The sequence below is a fragment of the Zootoca vivipara genome, chromosome 12 (assembly GCF_963506605.1).
Source record: "Zootoca vivipara chromosome 12, rZooViv1.1, whole genome shotgun sequence".
NCBI classification, from domain to species: Eukaryota; Metazoa; Chordata; class Lepidosauria; order Squamata; family Lacertidae; genus Zootoca; species Zootoca vivipara.
In genome coordinates this window covers 22,088,353-22,110,522 of record NC_083287.1, presented here as the reverse complement: position 1 = coordinate 22,110,522, position 22,170 = coordinate 22,088,353, and the positions used below count along the sequence as shown (strand labels likewise).

General features: G+C 43.6%; 1 protein-coding gene across 3 annotated transcripts in view; it reads left to right on the top strand.

The window, feature by feature from the left end:
• Positions 1 to 22,170, top strand: part of CREB5 (cAMP responsive element binding protein 5) — a 265,933-nt gene that overhangs the window by 75,684 nt on the left and 168,079 nt on the right. For all 3 annotated transcript variants that reach the window (XM_035130003.2, XM_035130002.2, XM_035130004.2), the window contains exon 6: positions 15,799 to 15,971. In XM_035130003.2, the coding sequence (XP_034985894.1) occupies positions 15,799 to 15,971 (173 nt within the window). The remainder of the gene's footprint in view (positions 1 to 15,798; positions 15,972 to 22,170) is intronic.

Genomic DNA, 22,170 nt, shown 5'->3' with positions numbered 1-22,170 from the left:
TTCTCCTTCCTCCTTCCCAAAGCCTAGTTAACACTTTCCCAGCATTGGGGAGGAGGTGTGAGGGCTCGTAAGACCCTGCCAGGGTCCTTGAACCTCCTTCCCAAAGCCCGGCACCTCCTTACCCTGCTTTGGGATGGCAGCACAAAGGCAATTTTTGGCCTTTGCACAGGGCACCATATTACCTACTTCTTCCACTGCTAGCACCCTCCACTCTGATTGCTCTGTTATTCAGTGCCGGATATGCTCATGAAATTTCACTCATCCATGGTTTGAGAGTGGATGAAGGAACTAACCTGGTGGGCTAGGATACCATGGTATCCTGCTGAAAAATTCTACTACATGTTGTTGTTGTTGTTGTTTGTTGTTGTTGTTATTTATTATTTATACCCCGCCCATCTGGCTGGGTTTCCCCCGCCACTCTGGGTGGCTTCCAACAAATACCAAAATACATTAAAATATCACAGATTAAAAACTTCCCTAAACAGGGCTGCCTTTAGGTGTTTTCTAAATGTCAGGTAGTTGTTTATCTCCTTCTCCTCCGATGGGAGGGCATTCCACAGGGCAGGCGCCGCTACCGAAAAGGCCCTCTGCCTGGTTCCCTGTAGCTTTGCTTCTCGCAGTGAGGGAACCGCCAGAAGGCCCTCGGCGCTGGATCTCAGTGTCCGGGCTGAATGATGGGGGTGGAGACACTCCTTCAGGTATACAGGACCGAGGCCATTTAGGGCTTTAAAGGTCAGCACCAACACTTTGAATTGTGCTCGGAAACATACTGTGCCAAATTGCATGTAGCAGTTTGTGTAGAATGCAAGTGTTTTATTTTATTGTGGCCCCTGGCTTCCAATGATGATGTAAACCTATTTTGCCAGGTAAATACTTACAAGCAACAAATCAAATCAAGAATTTGAATGAGCCAGTTCAATTTCAGTGTTATTTTGATAATTCACCATTTATAGAAGAGATGGGGCACCGATGCCCCTCCAGATGTGGTTGGACCCCAGTTCCCATCAGCCATAATAGCCAACACTCATAGGAATGTTGGGGTTGTACACAACACTTTACACAGTAAATATAGCTACTTTCCCCAAGGAGCTTACAGTAGAAATGTTCAGCAGAGGGGTCACAGAGGGAGGGGAGGAAAAGTGGAGGCATTGATAACAAATAAGGGGAGAAATGGGACAAACAAGCACATTCTGCAACTGCCTTCCCCAGCCATGTGCCTGTCGCAGTCACCTAGACTTGTGCCTGCCAAACGACTTTTTTTATCTCGCTACCACCAACCAGTAATCAGACTGGTAACTGTTCACTACTCCAGACAAGGATGAGGTTTGGAATAAAGGATGTTTCTTTATTAAAGGTACATATGCATGTGGTTTCAATATAGTAAAGTTCATCAAATACTCTTTTAACAGTTGTTCCTATACTGGCCTATTACCTCTAATTATATTACCGGCCTATTACCTCTAAAATCCACTAATGATTCTTTCAAACACTCTATCCTTTCTGCTAATTAACCACCTATGCCTCCCTTCAGACTCTAAGCCACAATATCTCTCTCAGTCACTCCAACCCAGCTCTAACTCCCAGTTCTCTACTCAGACAACCAACCGCCCTCCTCAACTCCTCTCAGGGGTGGGCTTTTATAGGCCTCCTGACTCCGCCCCCCCTAGGTTCCAACTGACATCCCTTGTTAACTCCTTCTATACCATGCCTGATTGAGAGTGACCGTTACAGTGCCATCCAGATGTTTGTTTGTTTTTTACTACAGTTCCCGTCATCCTCAGCCAGCATGGCTTTTCTAGCTTTGGCTGATGGTAATTGCAGTCAAAAATCTTTGGACAGCACCAGTTGGGAGAATACTCCCCTCATAGATGGGGAGCTCATACTCATAGATGAAAAATAGTTGCATTTGGGTGGGTGGGGGGCATAGTTCCTAGTTCCTTGCCCCAGATTCTAGTTTGCTGACTATCAAGAAAATAAAAACTATAGCAAATTGTGTTTGATAATATAAAACAAAGGCCGCCTGACATCCCTTTGTGACCACAGCCTGTAACTGATGGCTGCACTTTGAACAGAATGTGTCACTCAGGCTGCGCAGTCCCTAGCAGCAAGGTAGACAGTGACGGCAGATCAGGTTATCATCTAAGCCTCAAGCAACAGGTTTTAGGTTTACACTGGTCTGAGCATAAAGTATCCCAAGCATTTGTCATAGGTTATATTTGCAAGCACATGACCTTTCCTGCTGCTGGAGAAGAACTGCTGGCAAATTGACTCCAGGGCAATGAATGGAGGTCTAAGAGAATAAAGTCAAGGCTGGGGCGATCTGTATTCCCTTTGCTGCAAAGCAACTGGACTGGCTCTGTTGAAGCATCAGGGTATTAAACCTCACCTGCGTCTATATGGGACAGAAAGAAAGTGCGAGTGGCGTCCAACCAGGAACTGTCTAAGGTACTCTGTTTGATGTAGGGGTTGTGTGTGTGTGCACATACAATGAGAGCTAGGGATGTCTTTGAAATATATCGCACAGTAATATACAAGTTGTTAGATGTGTCAGATGGTGATGGTGACAGCAGCAGCAGTAAATAATAAATAGCAAGGATTGAAAACGAAACAACTTCTGTTCATTCCACCACACCATGGAAAGGGACCTTATTGCCACTGCTTCCTATTGCTAGTCTCCCTTGGAGGTTTTGCACACCGATCTGGGAATCATTGTGACTGTTGCACTGAGGAGACTATGATATGGGCGGGCAAGGGCTTTAAACTTTACCTCCACCATGGTCCCATTCAGGACAGGGTGGGAGCCTGCAACTGCTGTTTAACTATAAGGAACTCCATGTGATAGCTGTTTGCTTGAATAGTATCACATCTCATTTCTGCCTCAGAGCAACACTCTTTCCTAGACTAGTAACAGTCCTCTCCACTCCAGTCTGATTCTATGCTAACAAGTTTCAGGGGTTAATGTTTCCCAGAAGCAGTTTTGCCCTGTCCCCCCCCCCCCCCAAATGGCTTAGTCAGTGCATTTGTATTAATCAGGAAATGCAGGAGAAGGTATCTTGTTATATTCGAGCATTGCCACCCACTGAGATTTTGGTGGCTCTTCCCAGTGTGCCATCTGAATTGCTAGATATTCTGTAACGCTTGTGGCTGTCGCTGAGATTTAGGAAACCTCATTCTGGAAGCACCCTTGTCGAATGTTGTCAGACTTTGTATGAACGTACAATTCCATTCTGCTCTGCCAACTAGTACATACACGCTTGTTCCAGAAGACTGTGAGTCATGCCAGTGAAAGTGATAGGAGTGTGTGTGGAAGGGGGGGGGTGTAGATTTCACTTCTAACTTGTGGTTTTTGTTAGATAATGATTCACTGTTAAGAATTCCGGAACCGGAAATAGTCTAATATCTCCTTATAAGGCTGTAGTGCTTAACAGTTGCCCATTAGTTGCTAGCTCTGTCTGACATCCTGGATGGTTTTAAAATGCCTATTATCACATTTATGGGCCAGATAGAAAATGTCAAATTCTTATAAGGGAGGAACAAGCAGAAATTTTAAAAATCTTTTGGAGAGAGCAGACATGGTGCCACTGTTTCCTGAGAGATTCTGGAGACTGACAACCATTAATAAGTGATTAGAAAAATGGACTGTTGTGATGAGGAAGGGGGATGATGAATGTATTACGTTCATAGAGCTTCTAAGCTGAAGCTGCCTTAAAGAGACAAAAAAATGCTCCGGCTGTATATGTTAGGGTCATTGGCGTTATTGACTATTGATTTAGCACGAGGCATTAGGAGTTAATAGCCATCTTTCAAAAACTGTGCTGTGGTGGCATTTTGCTGTATGATTTGTTATGCACTGTAATTTGGAACCTCTCGAAATACATCAATAGAAGGTCGTTTTTAAGATTTCAGACACTTAGGCAAACCGTTTAGGATTCACTCTCCCTGCAATGCTGGTCATCAAGGAATCTGCAGTAATTCCAGTGCAGCTGCCTAGAACCTGCCTATTACGAAGGTGGTCGATGAGGAGCATTTGGAGAACATTTCTCATCAATACAGCTATGAATGTCTGTAAGCTGCAACAAGGATGCTGAAACAGAACAGAGCTCTGTGCTTACTATCATGGGGCACTTAGAGGAAGCTAGACACAGGGGCGGAGGAAGGGGGTGCGGTGGGAGCGGGCCGCCCCAGGTGTCACCACTAAGGAGGGCGACAAAATGCTGGGCAGCACTCACCGCGGGGCCTGCAGCACGCCCGAGTCACTAAGAGACACAGTGGCTTGGGCATGCACAGGCTCCGCGCTGCCCAAACGGTACACCCACTGCCTCCCCACCCCCAGCTGTAGGGTGGTTGAGTGGGAGGAGGCAGGCAGACTCCGGAGGCCCTGTGGTGCACCCCCATTCCTATGGGCGGCTCACCCCACCCCTGGGCACACAGCCCCAGGCGCCTGAGCAGTTTCCTCCACCTCTGGCTAGACAATAGGTTTCTCTAAGAAAACCAGAGAAGGCACAGGAAACTCCCGATTCCACTAGGGTTGCCAGACTCAATAGAGGACAGGACTTCTGTGCCTTTAATTGCCCTGCTCTCTTTTGAGTCTGGAAACCTTAAAGAAAAACCAACAGACCCTTTGCTTGGAAATTAAACAAAGGGTCTGCTGGTTTCTCTTTGGTTTCCAGACTCAAAAGAGAGCAGGGCAAATAAAGGCACAGAAGTCCTGTCTTCTATTGAGTCTGGCAACCCTAGATTCCACCTAGATATAGGTAACTTCAGTGTCACCAGGTGACTTAAGTTATATCATTATACCATCATAACTTTGCCCTTCCAAAAGCCATGTTTCATAGCAGCTTTGCATTGTTATCCAAATAACCATGGAAGTGGAAGGAGGCATTTATCAGTGGAGTGCTTATTCGTCTGCTCCCTGCAACAGTGTGATTGAGGGAGATTTCAGGCAAAGCCCCAGCAGCACCTGCAACTAATTTATAGATTAGGGAATTTTGATGGTGGGTTTTTGTGAGGTTTTTGAAGCATAACTTTTTTAAAAAATTGACATGCTAGTGCTTTATGGTTGGCACAGGCCGAAGGAACGAACAGCCTTTATTGCGATAGCTTTTTGCTAAGATACTGCTAAGATAAGGCTCCTAAATCTTGGCAGCCTTCTTTCAATGCCCTCTTTTGTCTATTAAACACAAACTCTTCTCTTTCCCTAGCCAAGCCGTAACCTGGGTGGGTAATAGGACACTGCTGATACATTTTAGCGCAAGGTGCACTTCTGCTTTATTTATGGAGACAGACATACAGGTTGAGGACTTAATCATACCTGATAAATCATACCTGATAAATCATACCTGATAAATCATACCTGATAAATCATACCTGATAAATCATCCTAGAAAGCCTATTAGAACCATATGCTGATTTTGCATTAATATGGGGAGTCTGTTTTTAGTCATGTAGGACAGTGTTCTGTGCTTCCCCCTCCCAGAGCTCCCCTTTCCCACCCTCCCCCTCCTCTTCCGTTCATCCTTCCACCCTTGTTTGTGAACTATTTATGTGCTTAAGTGGTATCATTTGTGTGGGGCGGGAGACGTTAATCTTAGAAGTACTGTTAATGGGAATGGGCGAAGGAGGGAATAAGAAACCAGACTGGCTAAGCCTATTATGGCTATAGCCATCTTTATTTAGTGGGAATTCCAAAGCTGGAGCCAAAAAAAGCCAGCAACAGGAAACACCAATAAAGGCTTCAGAAAGCAGAGGGATGGCGATTGCTCAGCATAAGGTAGTCATTTTCAGCCAGGTGGTTAGTAAAATACTGCAAAGGTTGCTGGAATCCTTCAAATCTTTGGCTTCCTCCCCTTCCTAGGGATGGATGAACCTGTCCGTTTCTCTCAGTTCCTCGCTTTTCCATTCTTAAATTCATTTCTTCACATTTTTGAAGCATTTTGCGATTTTTTTTGGGGGGGGGGGCGATTTCAAAAATTCAACAGCATTTCAGTATGACTATTTTTTTTAGTATAAAAACATTTTTGTATGTAATGTTCCCTACTAATACACATTCTTCGCAAAGCATTTCACACAATATATGTACGTTATTTTCACTATTATAGGAATGCATTTCTACGCATACATCACTGCAGCATAAACCATTATTGAACACATTACTAGGCTGGAGAACTGCAGAATTCAGAAACGTGTTAATTTTGAAGGATTCCCTGTGTTTTGGTTTGAGTATTGTTTCCGAAAGTGCAAATTTGGTAGGTTCTTCCTTAAATATGAACTTGATTGCATTTCTCCCCATCTCTACTCTTTCCTTATACTTCAGGAATAAGTTTTCTTTGCTTTTCAAGTGAGATCCACATTGAGACGTATTGGACGTGACGTGACTATTTATTTTTCTAAGAAAATGTACAGTATATACCACTCGGCTTTAATAAAACCTCCTGTAAGACATTTAGAAAAAAATATTAAGACGATCAGTTAAACACAAGTAAATTAGTTAACATTAACAGTAAAAGAAATCCTATACCCTTTAAAAATGTGGCTCTTTTTTTGGGGGGGGGTGTATTATTGGGTTATTGTTCTTATTTTGATTTTATATATTGTGATCTTTTCTGTGATCTTGAGACCTGCGGGTATAAGGCGGTATATAAATTCAATAAATAAAAAAGATGTAGCACACTGGGTTAGTGCCAGAAGGTTGGTGGTTTGAGCCCAGGTAGGAATAATAATAATAATAATAATAATAATAATAATAATAATGGCTGTGAACAGGATTACTGCATTGCAGGGGATTGAATTAATGACGTTTGGGGCCATTCCAACTCTACAGTTCTATGATTCAATGTGTTTTTAGCAGGTGCCAAAAAACCTGCAGCGAAGATACCTGCCTGATGTTAACAAGCAGGTAAATCAACACTAACAGTTCAGTTCCTATATATGCTTGCCATACCTGCCAAGTTGCTGTTGGAGAAATAAGGGACCTGGCCGGAAGTAACAGACCGGAAGTAACGCTGCCGCCATTTTGGAACTGGGCGGAGCATGCTCAGAAGTGACTTTTGATGCTGCTTTGCCCAGTTCCAAAATGGCCGCCGTGCCAGAATAAAGTGAGGAAAAACAAAAAAAATCCGTTTTTTCAGCTAGGGACAGCTGGAAAAACGGGGATTTCCCGGGGAATACGGGAGACTTGGCAGCTATGATGTTTACTCAGAGGTAAGCTCCAGTGAGATCAACAGGACTTCCTCCCATGCAATTGTGTTTAGGATTGCAGCCCGAACGAACTGATTTCTCAGAGATCTTTTTTAAAATTACCATTGACAAATTTCTTTTCATCTCCTTTGAATTATTTTTCCGGCCTCTCAGTGCACTCTGTGTGATGTGCGGCACAACCCTCTGTATGCTTACTAAGAAGTAAATCTTTCTGAATTCAAGGGGCTTTAATAAGTTTAGGATTGCAGCCATGGCATTATTATTTACTTATAAATCTACTTGCTGCTTAAACGAATGGAGGAAGGACAGAGGATTCCAGTTGCTGTGTCAACTGGATTTGTTTCACCTTATACAGGCTACCCCAATCTATTTCTAAGCCTCCCTCAGGATATCTGGGGCTTTTGCAATTGGGCCTTGCTTCCTATTCCCAAAAGGCATGTTTCCTTTCTGCAAAAGAAATGCTGTTGTTGATGATGACATATACAGCGAGTAACTACAAGAGTTAATCCCACAATGCCGGCCCTTAATTTGTGCCTCAAGGTCAAAGGAAAAGAAAACAGAAACAATAGAGGAGGCATAAATCCACTAAAGCAGGAACAGCCCCCTAGTAAAGTAGAGGATCTAGATTTGATATGTTAGGTATTAGTGGCAGCTAACAATGGGGTACTGATCATCCTGTCTTAAGCCCTTTATGTTGCTTTAGTGAAAGAATGCCCTTTTCATGGCCTCTCCAAGCACTGCAAGACATGTGTGTTGGAAATTAATGTACTGGTTGTTGTTTTGTTTTGTTTTTTAAAAAAGACTGTTCCGTAAGAAAACAGCTGATCCCTCTAATGTTTGTTCCTTCATATACATCTTAGCTATTATCAGAAAATAAGGTGAATTTGTACATGCTCCTAAGGATTCCAAACTGCAGTCTCTCCAGTCCCGCCCTGCCCTGCCCCCTGTGGGATGTAGGTGGTACTGTGGTCTAAACCACTGAGCCCCTTGGGCCAGTGATCAGAAGGCTTCCATGTTAACAGAATACTCCTTCACATAGGGATGGCGGGAGCGTTCCCCACCGCTATCACCCGAACCAGATCCTATCCGCAACGTTACAAGTTGTGACGATTTGCTACGTGGCAGGCGAAACGCAAATGGTAGCAGCCAATCAGCCAGGTGGGGAAAATTCCTGCCATGCCCCTGTCCCAACGACAGATGACACACGACAGCATAGCAAGGTCAAGCGCGCAAGCCCTAAATATAGGGAGAGGTGGACATGTGTTCCAATGCACTGACCAAGAGAGAAAGCTCAGGGTCCTGTGCATTGGCATATATAGGTCCCTTGATCCAATTGGCTAGCGTCCTATTGGTCAGATTAAACCCAGCATCAAGGGACCTACCAATCAGGTGTTGTGGCTATCCAATCGTACCCACCCACAACACAAGGGTTTGGTTGCCAGGTCTCACCGCAACTCTTGGAGGGAGGACACGATTTGCCCAACAGAGGCACACTCTGTGTTGGAGAACCAGAAAAGGGAGCAACATTTCCTCCCAGTCTCGCGGCAGCCCAGTTGCGCCCTTCTGAATGTGTGCCTACAGCAGTGGCCCCTGCTGCCCCCGCCCAGTGCTACACCTCTGCTGCCCTGTATTATTTCATATAGTCAGCAAACCCCACAACACTTACTGATAGCAGAGGTGAGCAACATTTGATCTCATTTGGTCCATCAAAACACTCACTCATGCCCTGAGTCAGCTCTCTTGAATTTGGCAGGAGACGGGTTAGGGTGGAATTCCTTGCAGAAAAGCCCTTTCAGAGTAGATAGGGAGACGGTTATCAGTTTTCCTTGAGAATTTCCCCTGGTTCTTGGCTTGTTCCCAAATGAGAGTTGTAATCTTTAAAAGATTATAGTGCACAATGAAGGGGCATAATTATTAACTAGAACTGGAGGAACAATCAGTGTGAAGAAGGACAGTATTAACATTCCTCCTCTGTTCTGGCATCCATCCACTTCAATCTCGCAGTGACAGGATACCCTCCTGGAAGTGGGCAATCACTAAAACGAAGCTGAGCAAAATGTCTATATTGCCTTTAAAAACAAACACTCTCTTGTGTATGATTTAGACAATTGCTCGGGGGGGGGGGGGAATGGATGCACCAACACTGGATTAAATTATTATCACTCAAAAAAGTTCTCCCTCTTAAGCCATTCAAGGTTAAGCTATTTTGAGAACATTTGTGTGTAGGGAAACTAAGAACCGTTTTTTTTTTAAAAAAAAAGTTACCAAAGACTTAGTTTAAAAGCGGAACTTACTTTTTGTGCTTTTTCTTTTTCAATTTGAAAAGCGGGCAATTCAAAGACTTGGGTGCTGTAAAAAAAAATTTGAATGATGGCAATAGATGCCATTTAATTTTTCTTCACGTATGTGCAAGATTATTATTATTTTTTTGTAGGTTTCACCCTACCTCACATATTTTTAATCCACCAGCTTTCATTTGCATACACAACATTCTAATTACCCCTCCATGGCCAACAAGTTCTGGATAGGGTTGCCAGACTCAATAGAGGACAGGACTTCTGTGCCTTTAATTGCCCTGCTCTCTTTTGCGTCTGGAAACCTTAAAGAGAAACCAACAGACCCTTTGCTTGGAAATTCAACAAAGGGTCTGCTGGTTTCTCTTTAATGTTTCCAGACTCAAAAGAGAGCAGGGCAATTAAAGGCACAGAAGTCCTGTCCTCTTATTGAGTCTGGCAACCCTAGTTCTGGATATTTTAAATCCTAGTTGTAAATTTTGAAGGAAGCATCTTTTAAAACAACTCTGGACCTTTATACATTTGGCTACAATAAAGGTGCATTTCCTGTGCATGTATTCGAAGCAGATCTGGCAATAACCATAATTCAGGAAAGCGTGAAGTTGTTTCATATTGATAGTGCCATGTAAGACCATGCAAGGTGGGAGATTCATGTCCATAGTCTGTCGTTTGGAAGCAATGCTATAAATCTCCCGACTGGTCTTGAGTGTGAATACCTCTGTAGGAGTTATAGTAACAGAAAAATCAGCATAATGTCATGGTCTGGGTAAGCCATGTTTACTGTTTATTTGTATTTGGAAAAATTGTACCCCAAAGTTTTCAATTCACAGACAGCATGAAAAAAGAATCTGTCAAGGAATTATCTTTATGATGAAAAAGTTAAATGTAAGAATTCTGTCTCCAACATTGATTGAATTACACACGATTAACTATGTGAAAGGGGGGGGGGGGAGCCAGTTCTTTTAGTCTTAACCGAAGCAAGAGAGCTAGACTGCATTGGGATTCGGTTCACAGTTTGCTAAGAGGAAAATGAAATGATACTGTTGCTGAAGAAATGGATATGTAACTTGTGATATTTTATATTTATAGTTGGCTGGTGAACACAGCTTTTTTATGAGCTGGTGGAATTCAAAAGCTCAGCGTGTGTGATGGATCCTTTGTGGACATTCCATCACACCTCTATTGGTCCACAGACATAGGCCAATGAGTTTTCAGAATTCCAGTGAGAATCTGGTGACTGAACTGATGGATATGCCAATGGACACACCATGTTATGCCAAAATGAATCCTTAGAGTAGGGATGAAAAAAATCACATGATCTCTGGCCATTGGCAACATAGACTGGTAGTCCAACGACATTTGGAGGACATATCTAAGTATCAATTAAGTACAATATTATACTGAAGTTGCTGATGGCTGCCTATAATTAGCTATGTGTTTGTTTTTTAAAAAGAAAATTAAATATTGACATAATATAGCACCCCACATTTCTCAGCAAAACTGCTGATTTTTGTTGTAGCTGAAATCCTATTCCTGATTACGTTTGTGGAGCAAAGGAATACGGGATTGCTATAATATATAGTGATGCTTTCATTTGGACAGAGATACTTACTGAATGAATTTGAAGCAAACATATTCTTTTGCAAGGCCATTAACTGTTTTCTATTGAGATTGCGTTTGCTCGACCAAAAAGAAAGAGGGGGGGGGAGCTCCAGAGTAGCATGTAATGCTTCATTAGCAGACATAACCTTGTTTGTTTGCTTTTAAAAATTACATTTAGAAGAGGAAATCAGTTTGCACCACTGACATGCTGCCAAATTCCTGTTTTATAAACTCCACAACAGGCAGTTTCAGGAAGAAGAAGGGAGAGAGAAAAAATGCTCCCTTTATGGCTTCAGTACTATTAAGACACAATATAAATAAAAAGCTATCCATCCAGTTGAATTCCCCTGCTCAGTGGCCTTCAATTAGCAGGATGCTGTGCAGTTATCCCACTGCAACATATAGTAAATGACCCTAATTGTGCGCTACGCATTTTGTGTTACTGCAATTTCACTGGAACATAAGGAGTGCTTTGTGTGCAGTGCTGCTTGAGTGATGATCTCAGGCAGCTGATTGTTTGTGAAATAAATAACCTTTAGTCCATGTAGTATATGGGTCCTCCTCTTTGAAGCTTGAAATGTACTCTTTCAGTATTCCTCCATGGCAGTGTGTATTTTCCCTATACTGTATGAAAACTTATCTTAACATTCTCATGGAATGGTTCGTGTAACTGGGCTCCATGCCTTTCAAAATATTGCTTTTTCCTTTAATTTAGAATGCCTTACAACAACAACAACAACAACAACAACAACAACAACAACAACAACTCTGCTCAGACTTTATTCTAACCACATAGCCACTGGCACATCCGGTATACATTGTATACTATCGTGTATGTAAAAGCGTATGTCAAAGGGGATAATCTGTGGGGATACAAAAAAGGGACATTGGTTGCAAGTTATTGATGGGTCTGGAAAACAGGAGGCATCTTTCATTATTCATTTCCATTGATAATTAGAGGGCACCACTAATGAGATCATGTCACAAAAATTAAGATAAAAGATGAAAAGCACTTAATCCATTGCGTTTTTTGAGGAGGCCATGAGAGGAGTTAGCGATGTTTACATTGAAGACTAGCTGCATGCAGGAGATGGGATGAAGAAGCCTGTTCATGCCACAAAAGAAATGATTGCCAGGAATGTTTTCTGTGGAGTCTTCCTCTGCTGTCATCGTTGCATGGCTGATTTAATCCAATATATGTATACTGGAAGCCTGTATAGATGGTAGCTTAGTAGGGCTGTTTTAACATTGTGCGCTCAAGCAAAGCAGTGGGATACACAGCTGCCAGTGTCTCAAATTTCAGTGCTGCCCTGTGCAGCGCCAAAATCTGGTGTCCCCTCCATCTCTTGCCTTCCATTGGATGAAATAGTGGTGACACCTGCTGCAGCACCCCAGAAGCTTCATGCCTGGTGTGACCGCACCATTCATGCTCCCCTAGAGCCGCTTTTGCTCAAGGATGCTGTAGTTGCAAACTGCATTGAGCAGGAGGTTGAACTAAAGGACCTACTAACTCTATGTCAGGGGTCAGCAAACTTTTTCAGCAGGGGGCCTGTCCCTCTGTGAAGGGCCGGACTATATGTTGCCATGATTATGACCCATATTTTTTTTGGCAAAAACCCTTATTGGGACCAATCCCAACATTGCCCAAATGTGATTTTTTTTGGGGGGGGGGGTTCCCCCTCATACACCGATGCCGTTTCCTTTGCGTTTTACGTGTTGACAGTTGTTATTTCTCTCATAAGGCGGGGAGGGGGGCTGAGGTAAGCACACCATTCCTGTCAGCCCTTGAGAGCGTGTGTGCCTGCGAGGGTGAAGGGAAAAGCTGTTGGCCATGCTAAGCCAGGCAGGTGCCACTCAAGCAAAAACGTTCCTTTCCCCGCGTGAGGGAAGACGAGGCGGCGGCTGTTTACGTTTCCATGGCTTGCACTGTGTAGCTAACGAGCGGCCTCCCCAGCAGAGCGCAGAACTGCTTCGGAGTGCAGCTGCCCAGGCGCTCCCCGCTTCCTCCGGCAGGGCGCACTGCTGCCACAGACACTGGCGGGCATTACTCCCAAGGTGCCTCTGAGCCCCTGCCACCACAACTGCCCTTCCTGAGGTCAGTCGCCGGCAGCTCCATGGTGGAGCTCCTTTGTGGCTCCTTTTCCCTCTTATTTCCCCCCCACCCCAGAAGAAAAGATTAGCGTTGCCAGACTCTATAGTGGACAGGACTTCTGTGCCTTTAATTGCCCTGCTCTCTTTTGAGTCTGGAAACCTTAAAGAGAAACCAGCAGACCCTTTGTTTAATTTCCAAGCAAAGGGTCTGCTGGTTTCTCTTTAAGGTTTCCAGACTCAAAAGAGAGCAGGGCAATTAAAGGCACAGAAGTCCTGTCCTCTATTGAGTCTGGCAACCCTAGAAAAGATTGCTGGGCGCATCGGAAAAGGGGCTTGTCTCGAGCAGCCACCTACCTTACTTTTGACCCCAAGCGTGGCTGAGTCGCAAAAACCACTGCACACACGTGCTATGCCGACTGCCTGGATTCCCGTACCATCCGCAGGCCAGATCTAGAAGGCAATTGGGCCTGATCCGGCCCACGGGCCTTAGTTTACCAACCCATGCTCTATGCCCTACAATTCTGTGACATGACCATGGGAACTGTAGTTTGTCCCTCACAGAGCTACAACTCTCAGCACCCTTTACAAACCACAGTTCCCAGAATTCTTTGGTGTGCGGGCTTTAACTGTAACAAAACAAAAGCCTCACCTGAAAACTTTTACTCTTGTGTCTGGTAGATTAAAATGAAAGTCAGAAGATTCACTGCATGTTCAAATATAGGTAAATAAAGGTCCCGACAAAGCAGAATAAAACAGGGCTGCCCACTGATTAACAACACTGGCACTATCAGTCCCAAAAGTTGGTTCAATGTATATAGCTCTGGCAGTTGAGAACCAGGAGGCTCAGTGTCCTTTTGGGATTCTGTCAAACTATGCAGCTACAATTTGGAAATCAGAAATCCGAGAAAGGGTAACAGATGTAACAACCATAAAGATGTTCTTCCATTTACCATGCATGCAATGTTTGCTAACCATTCTGTTGGCAGTAGAACTTTGCAGACAAGCAGTATTTCAGGGACTCGTATTTTTTACCTAGCTGTTACAGCGGTGTGCATCGCTTTTTGTCTCTTCGCTCGTCCATTCACAACTTCCTAGCCCTCTTGCTCACCCTTTTAGCGTTATCACACACTCAGGAGAGTTTAGAGCATTATATTAAAACCGTGGATGTGGCTGCTGTCAAGAGTGTTCAGGGCTGGCATTGGCCCAACTTGGAACACCCAGGAAGAAGACCAGGCTGGGCCAATCAAGATTTGTCTAACAGCAGCAGAGAAAGTTAGTCAAAGTCAAATGCTTCTCAAGCTGGTCAACCGTCTCTCTCTATGCCTGAAAGATATCTGTTCTTGTTCTTTGTGAGGCAGCATCTGACAGATAGTGGCATGCTATGCACTTTCTTGATCAACAGTGAGGGCTGAAGAAAAACCTTAGCTGTGCTTCTAGATGTGTGATATTTTTAATGCAATCACCAAAACTGCTTTTGCAAATACAGGAATGTGGGGATGTGGAGGGCAATTATTATAGAAGATCAGGGAGATGGAGGAATGGTTTACTCTTCTCACACCTCCACGAATGCCACCCCATCCCTGTGTTTGCAGGTTTAGAAAGGCTGCATGAGGTTGGGACCTCGCCGTGGTTGTCTTGTGCAATCTAGTTCATTTCCTCAGGCAATTGAAGGTGATTTTATTATCATGGCACAATGGGTCAATGCATCTGGCTGTTAAGCAGAAGGTTGGTGGTTCAAGCCCACTCAGGGATAGCTGTGGGCAGGATAGGATTCCTGCATTGCACGGGGTTGGACTAGATGACTAGTTGACATCTAGAATTCATAGAATCATATAATGGAAGGGTTCCTTCCATTATGTGATTCTATGAATTCTAGATGTCAACTTCCTATTCCTGTTTCAGGTCTCAGCTGCTGAATTCACTCTAGATACTCACTTATCTGTGGCGATAATGTTACTTCCTTGCGTTTAGTCTTAATTTTTTGACTTTCATGTCTAGCTCTTCTCACCACTTAACAAGAACTCTGGGATACTCAAAAACATATCTTGCGTACCAACAGGTGTTAAAGCAATAATGAGAGAGCAAAGATGAGTCCAGTAATAACTTTGTATTGGCTTAAGATGTCAACTACACCCAGAATAAATGTCAAGGGTTTTTTATATATATATAATGCACTAGTTGTTATTCTGAGTCCTGTCAAACCCAATTCACTTATCATTCTCAGCAGATCTAGTACAGTACTGTAACAACAGGCTGAATACTAAATCAATGTGGCCTAGACTGACCGTGAAAATCATTTTCAAATGAAATATATATCACACACAGGCAAATGGATATGTGCAAAATGTCTATATTATAAATCACGAGTCAGATGTACAGAAGAGTGATTAGTCAACTTCCAAGTATTTTCAATTTGTGTTGCAATGTAAAAGCAGAAGAGTTATTTTTCATTTCTTTATAGCTGTTAGAGCAAGATCTATTGACATGCAGTTTGCTGGGAGCCAATAACTTTTCATTTTTTTTGACACTTCCAGATCCTTAATTTTAGGCAGGAGGGAAATTAAAAACAACAAACTATAGCATCCAATTTACTCTCCCAATCCCCTTCTCACAGAATATTTCAATGCATAACGCTGTTGGAGGAGCTATGGCGGCACCGGGGACGCACCAGCTCTCAAATCCAAGGATGCCAAACCACGACACCAGCATCGTTATTCAACAAGCCATGCCATCTCCGCAATCGAGTTCCGTCATAACACAAGCACCTTCCACGAACCGGCAGATTGGGTAAGGACATCCTTGGTTGATTCTTGCTTGGATGAAGTGCTGGCCTAGGTGTTGTGCCAGATGTTGTGTTTGATGAATGATACACGGCGAAATTTTTTTGCAAGATAATCTAGAGATGGGTGGTGGCGGTTATGTAGTGTTACGGAAATTCATGCTCAGGGTTCTTACTGCTGTTGGAACCTGTTGCGCAACAATAAAGGATCTAAGTCTACGGACTGCTGTTTTGCTCCAAATTACTTGGGTGGAATTTCCTTCTTTTACTGACCACATGGACCCGCGGGGGAACTTGTACCCCAATGAGCTGGGCTGTTGAGTAGTCTCTCAACCCAGAATTTTCCTTATCAGTAGTATTGCTTAGCATTTCAGCCACCGGAAGAGCCATTCATTCAAAGCATACTGTGTTTGTTAATATATCTCGGATTACTATCCTAGAGAGAGACCCCATGTTTCTTCTGTACAGTTTGTAGCCTATAATGTGAAGCTAATCATAACTGAGAGCTTAAGTGATAGCTCTGGGATCTTGTGGAGAGGAGAGGCTATCTTTAAGAGGAAAGAAGGTGACCACCCATCAAAATGTTCTGTGACCTTCAGGTCCAACCCACCCATGAGGCAAAGTGAGGCAACTGCCTCAGGCTGCAGGATCCACAAGGGCAGATGATCTTGGCCTCCAAAGAATGCATAACTCACTGCTTCTGCTATTGCTGTAGTAGCCATAAGAGCTGTGGTGTGCTCCTTCGAAGCCAGTTCTGTCTCCTCCTCCGCAGCCTCCCCACTGCCATTACACCTCTACAGAGGCTTCTTGGTGAATACGAGGCACTGCTGGTCTCCTCCCACCCCTAGGGGGTAAATGGTAGGGGCTGCCCTCTGGGGTATCCTGGGCTCTGCACCCACCTGACATGATTCAGAGTGAGTCCATTTCCTCCTCCACCACAACAGCCTTTGATTCCCACTTCAACCTTTGGGTAAGGTTGATTTGATTTCCCCACTTGTTCCTGATGTAGCTCTTCACTCCCCTCCTCTTTTCTGGTTGGGGGAGCACCATTTTCTGCTTCGCCCCAGGTGCCAAAATGTATTGGGCCCCCAGCTTGATTCCAAAGTCAACCCCAACTCCATTATATTTAGGCTGAGGATTTTCTAACCACTCCATGTGCTGGCTCTCCCTTTCATCCATAATGAGCATCCAGCCAAGTTGTTGTCCTTAATGAGTATCCCGCCAAGTTGTTGTCCTTAACCCATTAGTCTCTCTCCATACATTGTTTCTAATCTATTAGTCTGTTTCCTAACTTTTGAAAGATCCATCAATGGGTATTCTACAGATTTTCTACCACCTGTAGTAAAATGCATGTTCATTGTCTTGTCCTATGCTCCTTCCTGGACCTCCGGGCTTGAATGAATAAGAATTGCATGGCGAGTGCAGCAATTGGTATGGTGGGATAGAATTGTGAAACTCCCCTTGCTATAGCTCACCTTTACAATGGGTAGGGTAGGGTAGTGGAGGTGAGCTTAGGCTATGCAGGTGCAGCAGTAGAACCAATTTTGCTGCGGCTCTTTCCCTCCCCAGTCCCATCAAAGTCAGCTGTAGTGATGCCAGTGTTGGCTCAACCCTACCAAACTGGCCTCTGCTGTGTAAGACTCATTCAGAGATCTTTCCAGATGTCCTTTTCTTTTTTAAAAAAATGCACATGGATGCCTATATGTTTTACACATCCCAGGCTCCTTCATTGTATGTGTGTTCCTGTTGTATTGACATCCTGTTTTCTTAGCAATGAAAGTTAAGAAAATCAGGTTCTTTTGACAATTTATGTACTCATTGCTATTGGCGTGCGGAATGTGGTTCTGAGAATGTCGTTGCCATCTACCAGCTATTGGCATTAGTTTAGCTCATTAGTAATGGAGATAAACCCTTACTCTATGTTGACAGTATTGTCTGATTTCTTTTTTTAAAAAAATACAGTGGTAATACATTCCCAAAGGTGTACTAAAGTTCTATTGTGTACCTCTCTTACACACAAGAGTTCTGCTTTCACATGCATCCTGTATACCTGAAGGAGCGTCTCCACCCCCATCCTTCAGCCCGGACACAGATCTAGCGCAGAGGGCCTTCTGGCAGTTCCCTCATTGCGAGAAGTGAGGTTACAGGGAACCAGACAGAGGGCCTTCTCGGTAGTGGCACCTGCCCTGTGGAACACCCTCCCAGCAGATGTCAAGGCAATAAGTAACTATTCTACTTTCAGAAGACAGCTGAAGGCGGCCCTGTTTAGGGAAGTTTTTAATGTTTGATGCTGTACTGTTTTTAATATTCGGTTGGAAGCCGCCCAGAGTGGCTGGGGAAACCCAGCCAGATGGGCGGGGTATAAATAATAAATTATTATTATTATTATTATTATTATTATTATTATTATTATTATTATCCTTCACATGTTTCTTAACTACATAACTCCCATCATTCCTGGCCATTGGCCCTGCTTACAGGCCCTGCTTACAGGGATGGTAATTGTAGTTCAGCCACATCTAAAGAACTAAGATTCCCCACACCTGTTTACCTGCTTTAGAATAGACAGTGTCTTGCACTCCCTTCCTTTTCGGCTTCATCTGATATCCATTTTCCTGGGACTAAGCTCATGGAACTCATTGTGAATTACTTCTGAGTAGATACATATAGCATTCTGTTCCTAGCATTGACTGAACAACCAACATTTATTGGCTAAACCAAATAAGCACAGTCAAAATAATTGCCATTTGGTACATTAGTGCACATTTTCGAAAGGTATTTTTATGGAGGATATACAGCCTTGGGTAAAGGGAAGAGGACATGTGAAACACTTATGACTGGAGTTCTTGGTTTGTATTTCAACATATTCTAACTCTGTGGGCGGTGAGGTCCTGATTAACGTATTGTTGCACGCCACCCTGACCTCCGACTGGTGTGAGATTCCAGGGGTTCCAGGCACTTACCTAGGGTTTGTGATTCCTTTTGGAAATGAGGCACAGCGGAGACTGCGGTGTCTTTAGGATATATGCTTTTAAAAAACATGTATACAAACTGAGGCTACAATGGAGGGTTTAACAGCATCATCACCCCCAAAGGGTCTTGTTTCTCCCATAGATGCAGCCTTGGACTCAAACAGAAACCAAACGTTGTGCTCTCTGACCCTCTTTTTCTTGTTTTCCTTTAGATTACATCCTCTCTCTCCGACATACACACACAACTCTCTACTCTAAACTGTTGAGAGGGGGGCCCCACCTATTTGCTCTATTGCACTTTAATCCCCATTCATGGCTCATCACCCAGGCGATCACTTCACGGAAAGCTAGTTTGTCTTGATTAGATGTTAACACTTGCTGGATCCAGGGATTAATTACAGGGCTCTGGCACTCACAAACTCATAACAGTATGAAGTATTAGGAGAATTTGCTGCCTCAGAAAATTATTCTTTTTATTTTTAGATAGAGAGAGAGAATTGAGTGGCCCCACAGAATACGTTTGTTAACAAACTCTAAGCTTCTCAGCAGACAATGTCGTAATGGTCTTAGTGCGTCTTAAGTGGGAGCAGAATCTGGCCCTGTAGGCTATTGGAAACTGCAGTGTAGCAACATTCTGATTTTTATCACAACTGTAGATAGTTAAGTGTCAAAATATGGCCCAGCCACCTGCAAATGTTTGCACTGGCTGCAATCCAATGAAAACAACAAATGGCAAGATAAGGTTTCATTCAAACTTTCATTCAGGCCTCACTCTTGCACAGGAGACTGCGATTCATCTGTTTGCATGTGCATTTCATTCCATGAAGCAAAGCTAGGTGTCTTTGGAGTGGCTGTAACTTTTATTTCCAGATCTTTCTTTCTTTCTTTCTTTCTTTCTTTCTTTCTTTCTTTCTTTCTTTCTTTCTTTCTTTCTTTCTTTCTTTCTTTCTTTCTTTCTTCCCCAGGAGGCATGTGTATAAAATGGAATCATCCTAGATACCTGACAGGATAAGGGTTGTTGTGAACAAATTACTGGCAGTGTATAATTTTATATATGCATACTAATTTCAGATGTTAATATGCTTTTGCTGCCGAGAAGGCTCCAAGTCAGATAAATGAGAAGAGAAGAAGCAGAATACAGCAATATTTCCTTCCTGCTCCCACAAAAACCATGATGTGGTCCTTGTATATCTTAATAACCAAGCGAAAACAATATTTTTTGTCGTTTCAATGTACTCCTTAGGGTTCTTTCAGGCAGGCGTTTATTGTGGGATTGGTAGCAACGTAAGCATGCAAGTTTATTGTATCATTCACATTACACTGTTGGTATACAAATTTCAATCCATTTTTTTCCTGCATTTCAGCTGGATTTACCCCTTCTGTTGAAAATCTGAGACATTTGTTTTTAAAAGCCTGCTTCCGATTACCTGTTCGTGATCTTAGTCGTGTGTTTGCAAATTAAATCCCTGTCTGGAACTGAAAATCCCCATGTGTTGCTGTACTGTCCTTAAAACCAGTGGTGTAGCTAGGGTTTTTGCTACCCAGGGCTGTCACTGAGTTTGCTGCCCCTCTCACTGTTCCTTAACCAGAAGTCCCACCGAATTGCCACGGTCCTCCCCTCTGCTCCAACTCCCCCCCCCCGGGCTTCCCAAGGGGTGGGAAGGAACTCCGTTCCTGTCATCTCAGACCCCACCTCTTATTCGCTTTACTTAAGGCCTCATTGTGTTCTTTCTTTCTCTTGCTTCAACCACAGACAGAACTCAAACACCTATTCCTGGCCAGGAAAAGCACCCCAAAATAGTGCAAAGCAGGAGCGATAAGGGAGAATGTAATCTATATCTGCGTGCTGCTTCTGTGAAGAGCTATAATACTGCTCAAGTACGGTGGACTTAGGTGGTGTCATAGGTGCCTCTCCCCCCCCCCCGACACACCTGTGAAAAGCAGGGGCAGAGGAAAGGGGTGCAGTGGGGGCAGTCCTCCCCGGGTGTCACCACTGAGGGGGGTGACAAAATGCTGGGCGGCACTCACTGTAGGGCCTGCAGCGCCCGAGCCACACATCTATCCTAGGAGTGATGTGATGGCTTGGGCACCCGCAGGCTCTGCACTGCCCAAACAGTCCACGCATCGCCTCCCCTCAGCTGTAGGGCGGCCCCCTCCCAATCGCTTGGCGATCAGCTGCTCAGCAGCTTCCTCTTAAAAAACCCTTCCCTCTTTCTAAGAAAAAAAAAAGCACGATCTGCTTTTTCGCCCCTGGGCAATTTGGTTCCAGGGACCACGCATTCGCCCCATAAGATGCACAGACATTTTCTCTTCCTTTTTAGGGGGGAAAAAGTGCGTCTTATGGAGCGAAAAATACGGTAAATTAATTAATGCATTTCCTTTTAACAGTATGGTGCTGTTTTCACTACCATAGGAATATGGGCCCGGGTGCGGTTGAGCAATAGGTGGTGCGACCAAGACATGATTTAGTTGCAATAAATTGAGGACAACCAACTGGGATTTAAACAGGCCACAACTTTATTGATTATAGAAGTTAGCAGGTTTTGGCATAGGCATTGGGTGTGTATCTTGAATCAGTCATTGGAAATGAGCAGTATTATCATTTCTCTCAGACACAAGGAATTGTTTTATAGCTCCTGGCTGGAGTTTCAGCTGCAAGAGCAGCAGCCGCTGGCCTGGGAGCAAATGCAACCTCCTTCCTACAAAGTAATCTGTTGCCATTTTTACTGCTTAATTTATTACTTCTGCTATATTTTAGGGAACGCTCTCTTTAAGCATGAATAGACAAAGCCCAAACAGCTTCCTACTCCAGAGTTCTTAATGGGAATCTTGTCCAGAATGAAATCCTGACTACAACTTTGGTGCTGAGCACTCCAAAGCAAGAAACAGAAGCATTAACGTATCTTAACATGATGCTTGTTTATATGTGGGAACCCTGCATATGTTCCAGAACACTAAGTAAAAATTGGGTGGCCTCCAGTATATGGTTACTCTAGTTTTTGCATTAGTTGAGGGTAGCTCCTTAAGTATACGCAGTTGTGCCCACTGTAACAGAGAGATTAATATTGTGAGTCATCAGCACAGTATTTTTGGACGCGGGTTGATGAAAATTAAATGAACAAGGCAGAAGCTTTGGAATTCTTGAGGAATTAACTAAACAAAGTTGGTTAAAGTAAACAAGCTATTGTAGACGTTTGACTCCCTGTTAAAGCACCAATATAAAATTTTGAATAAA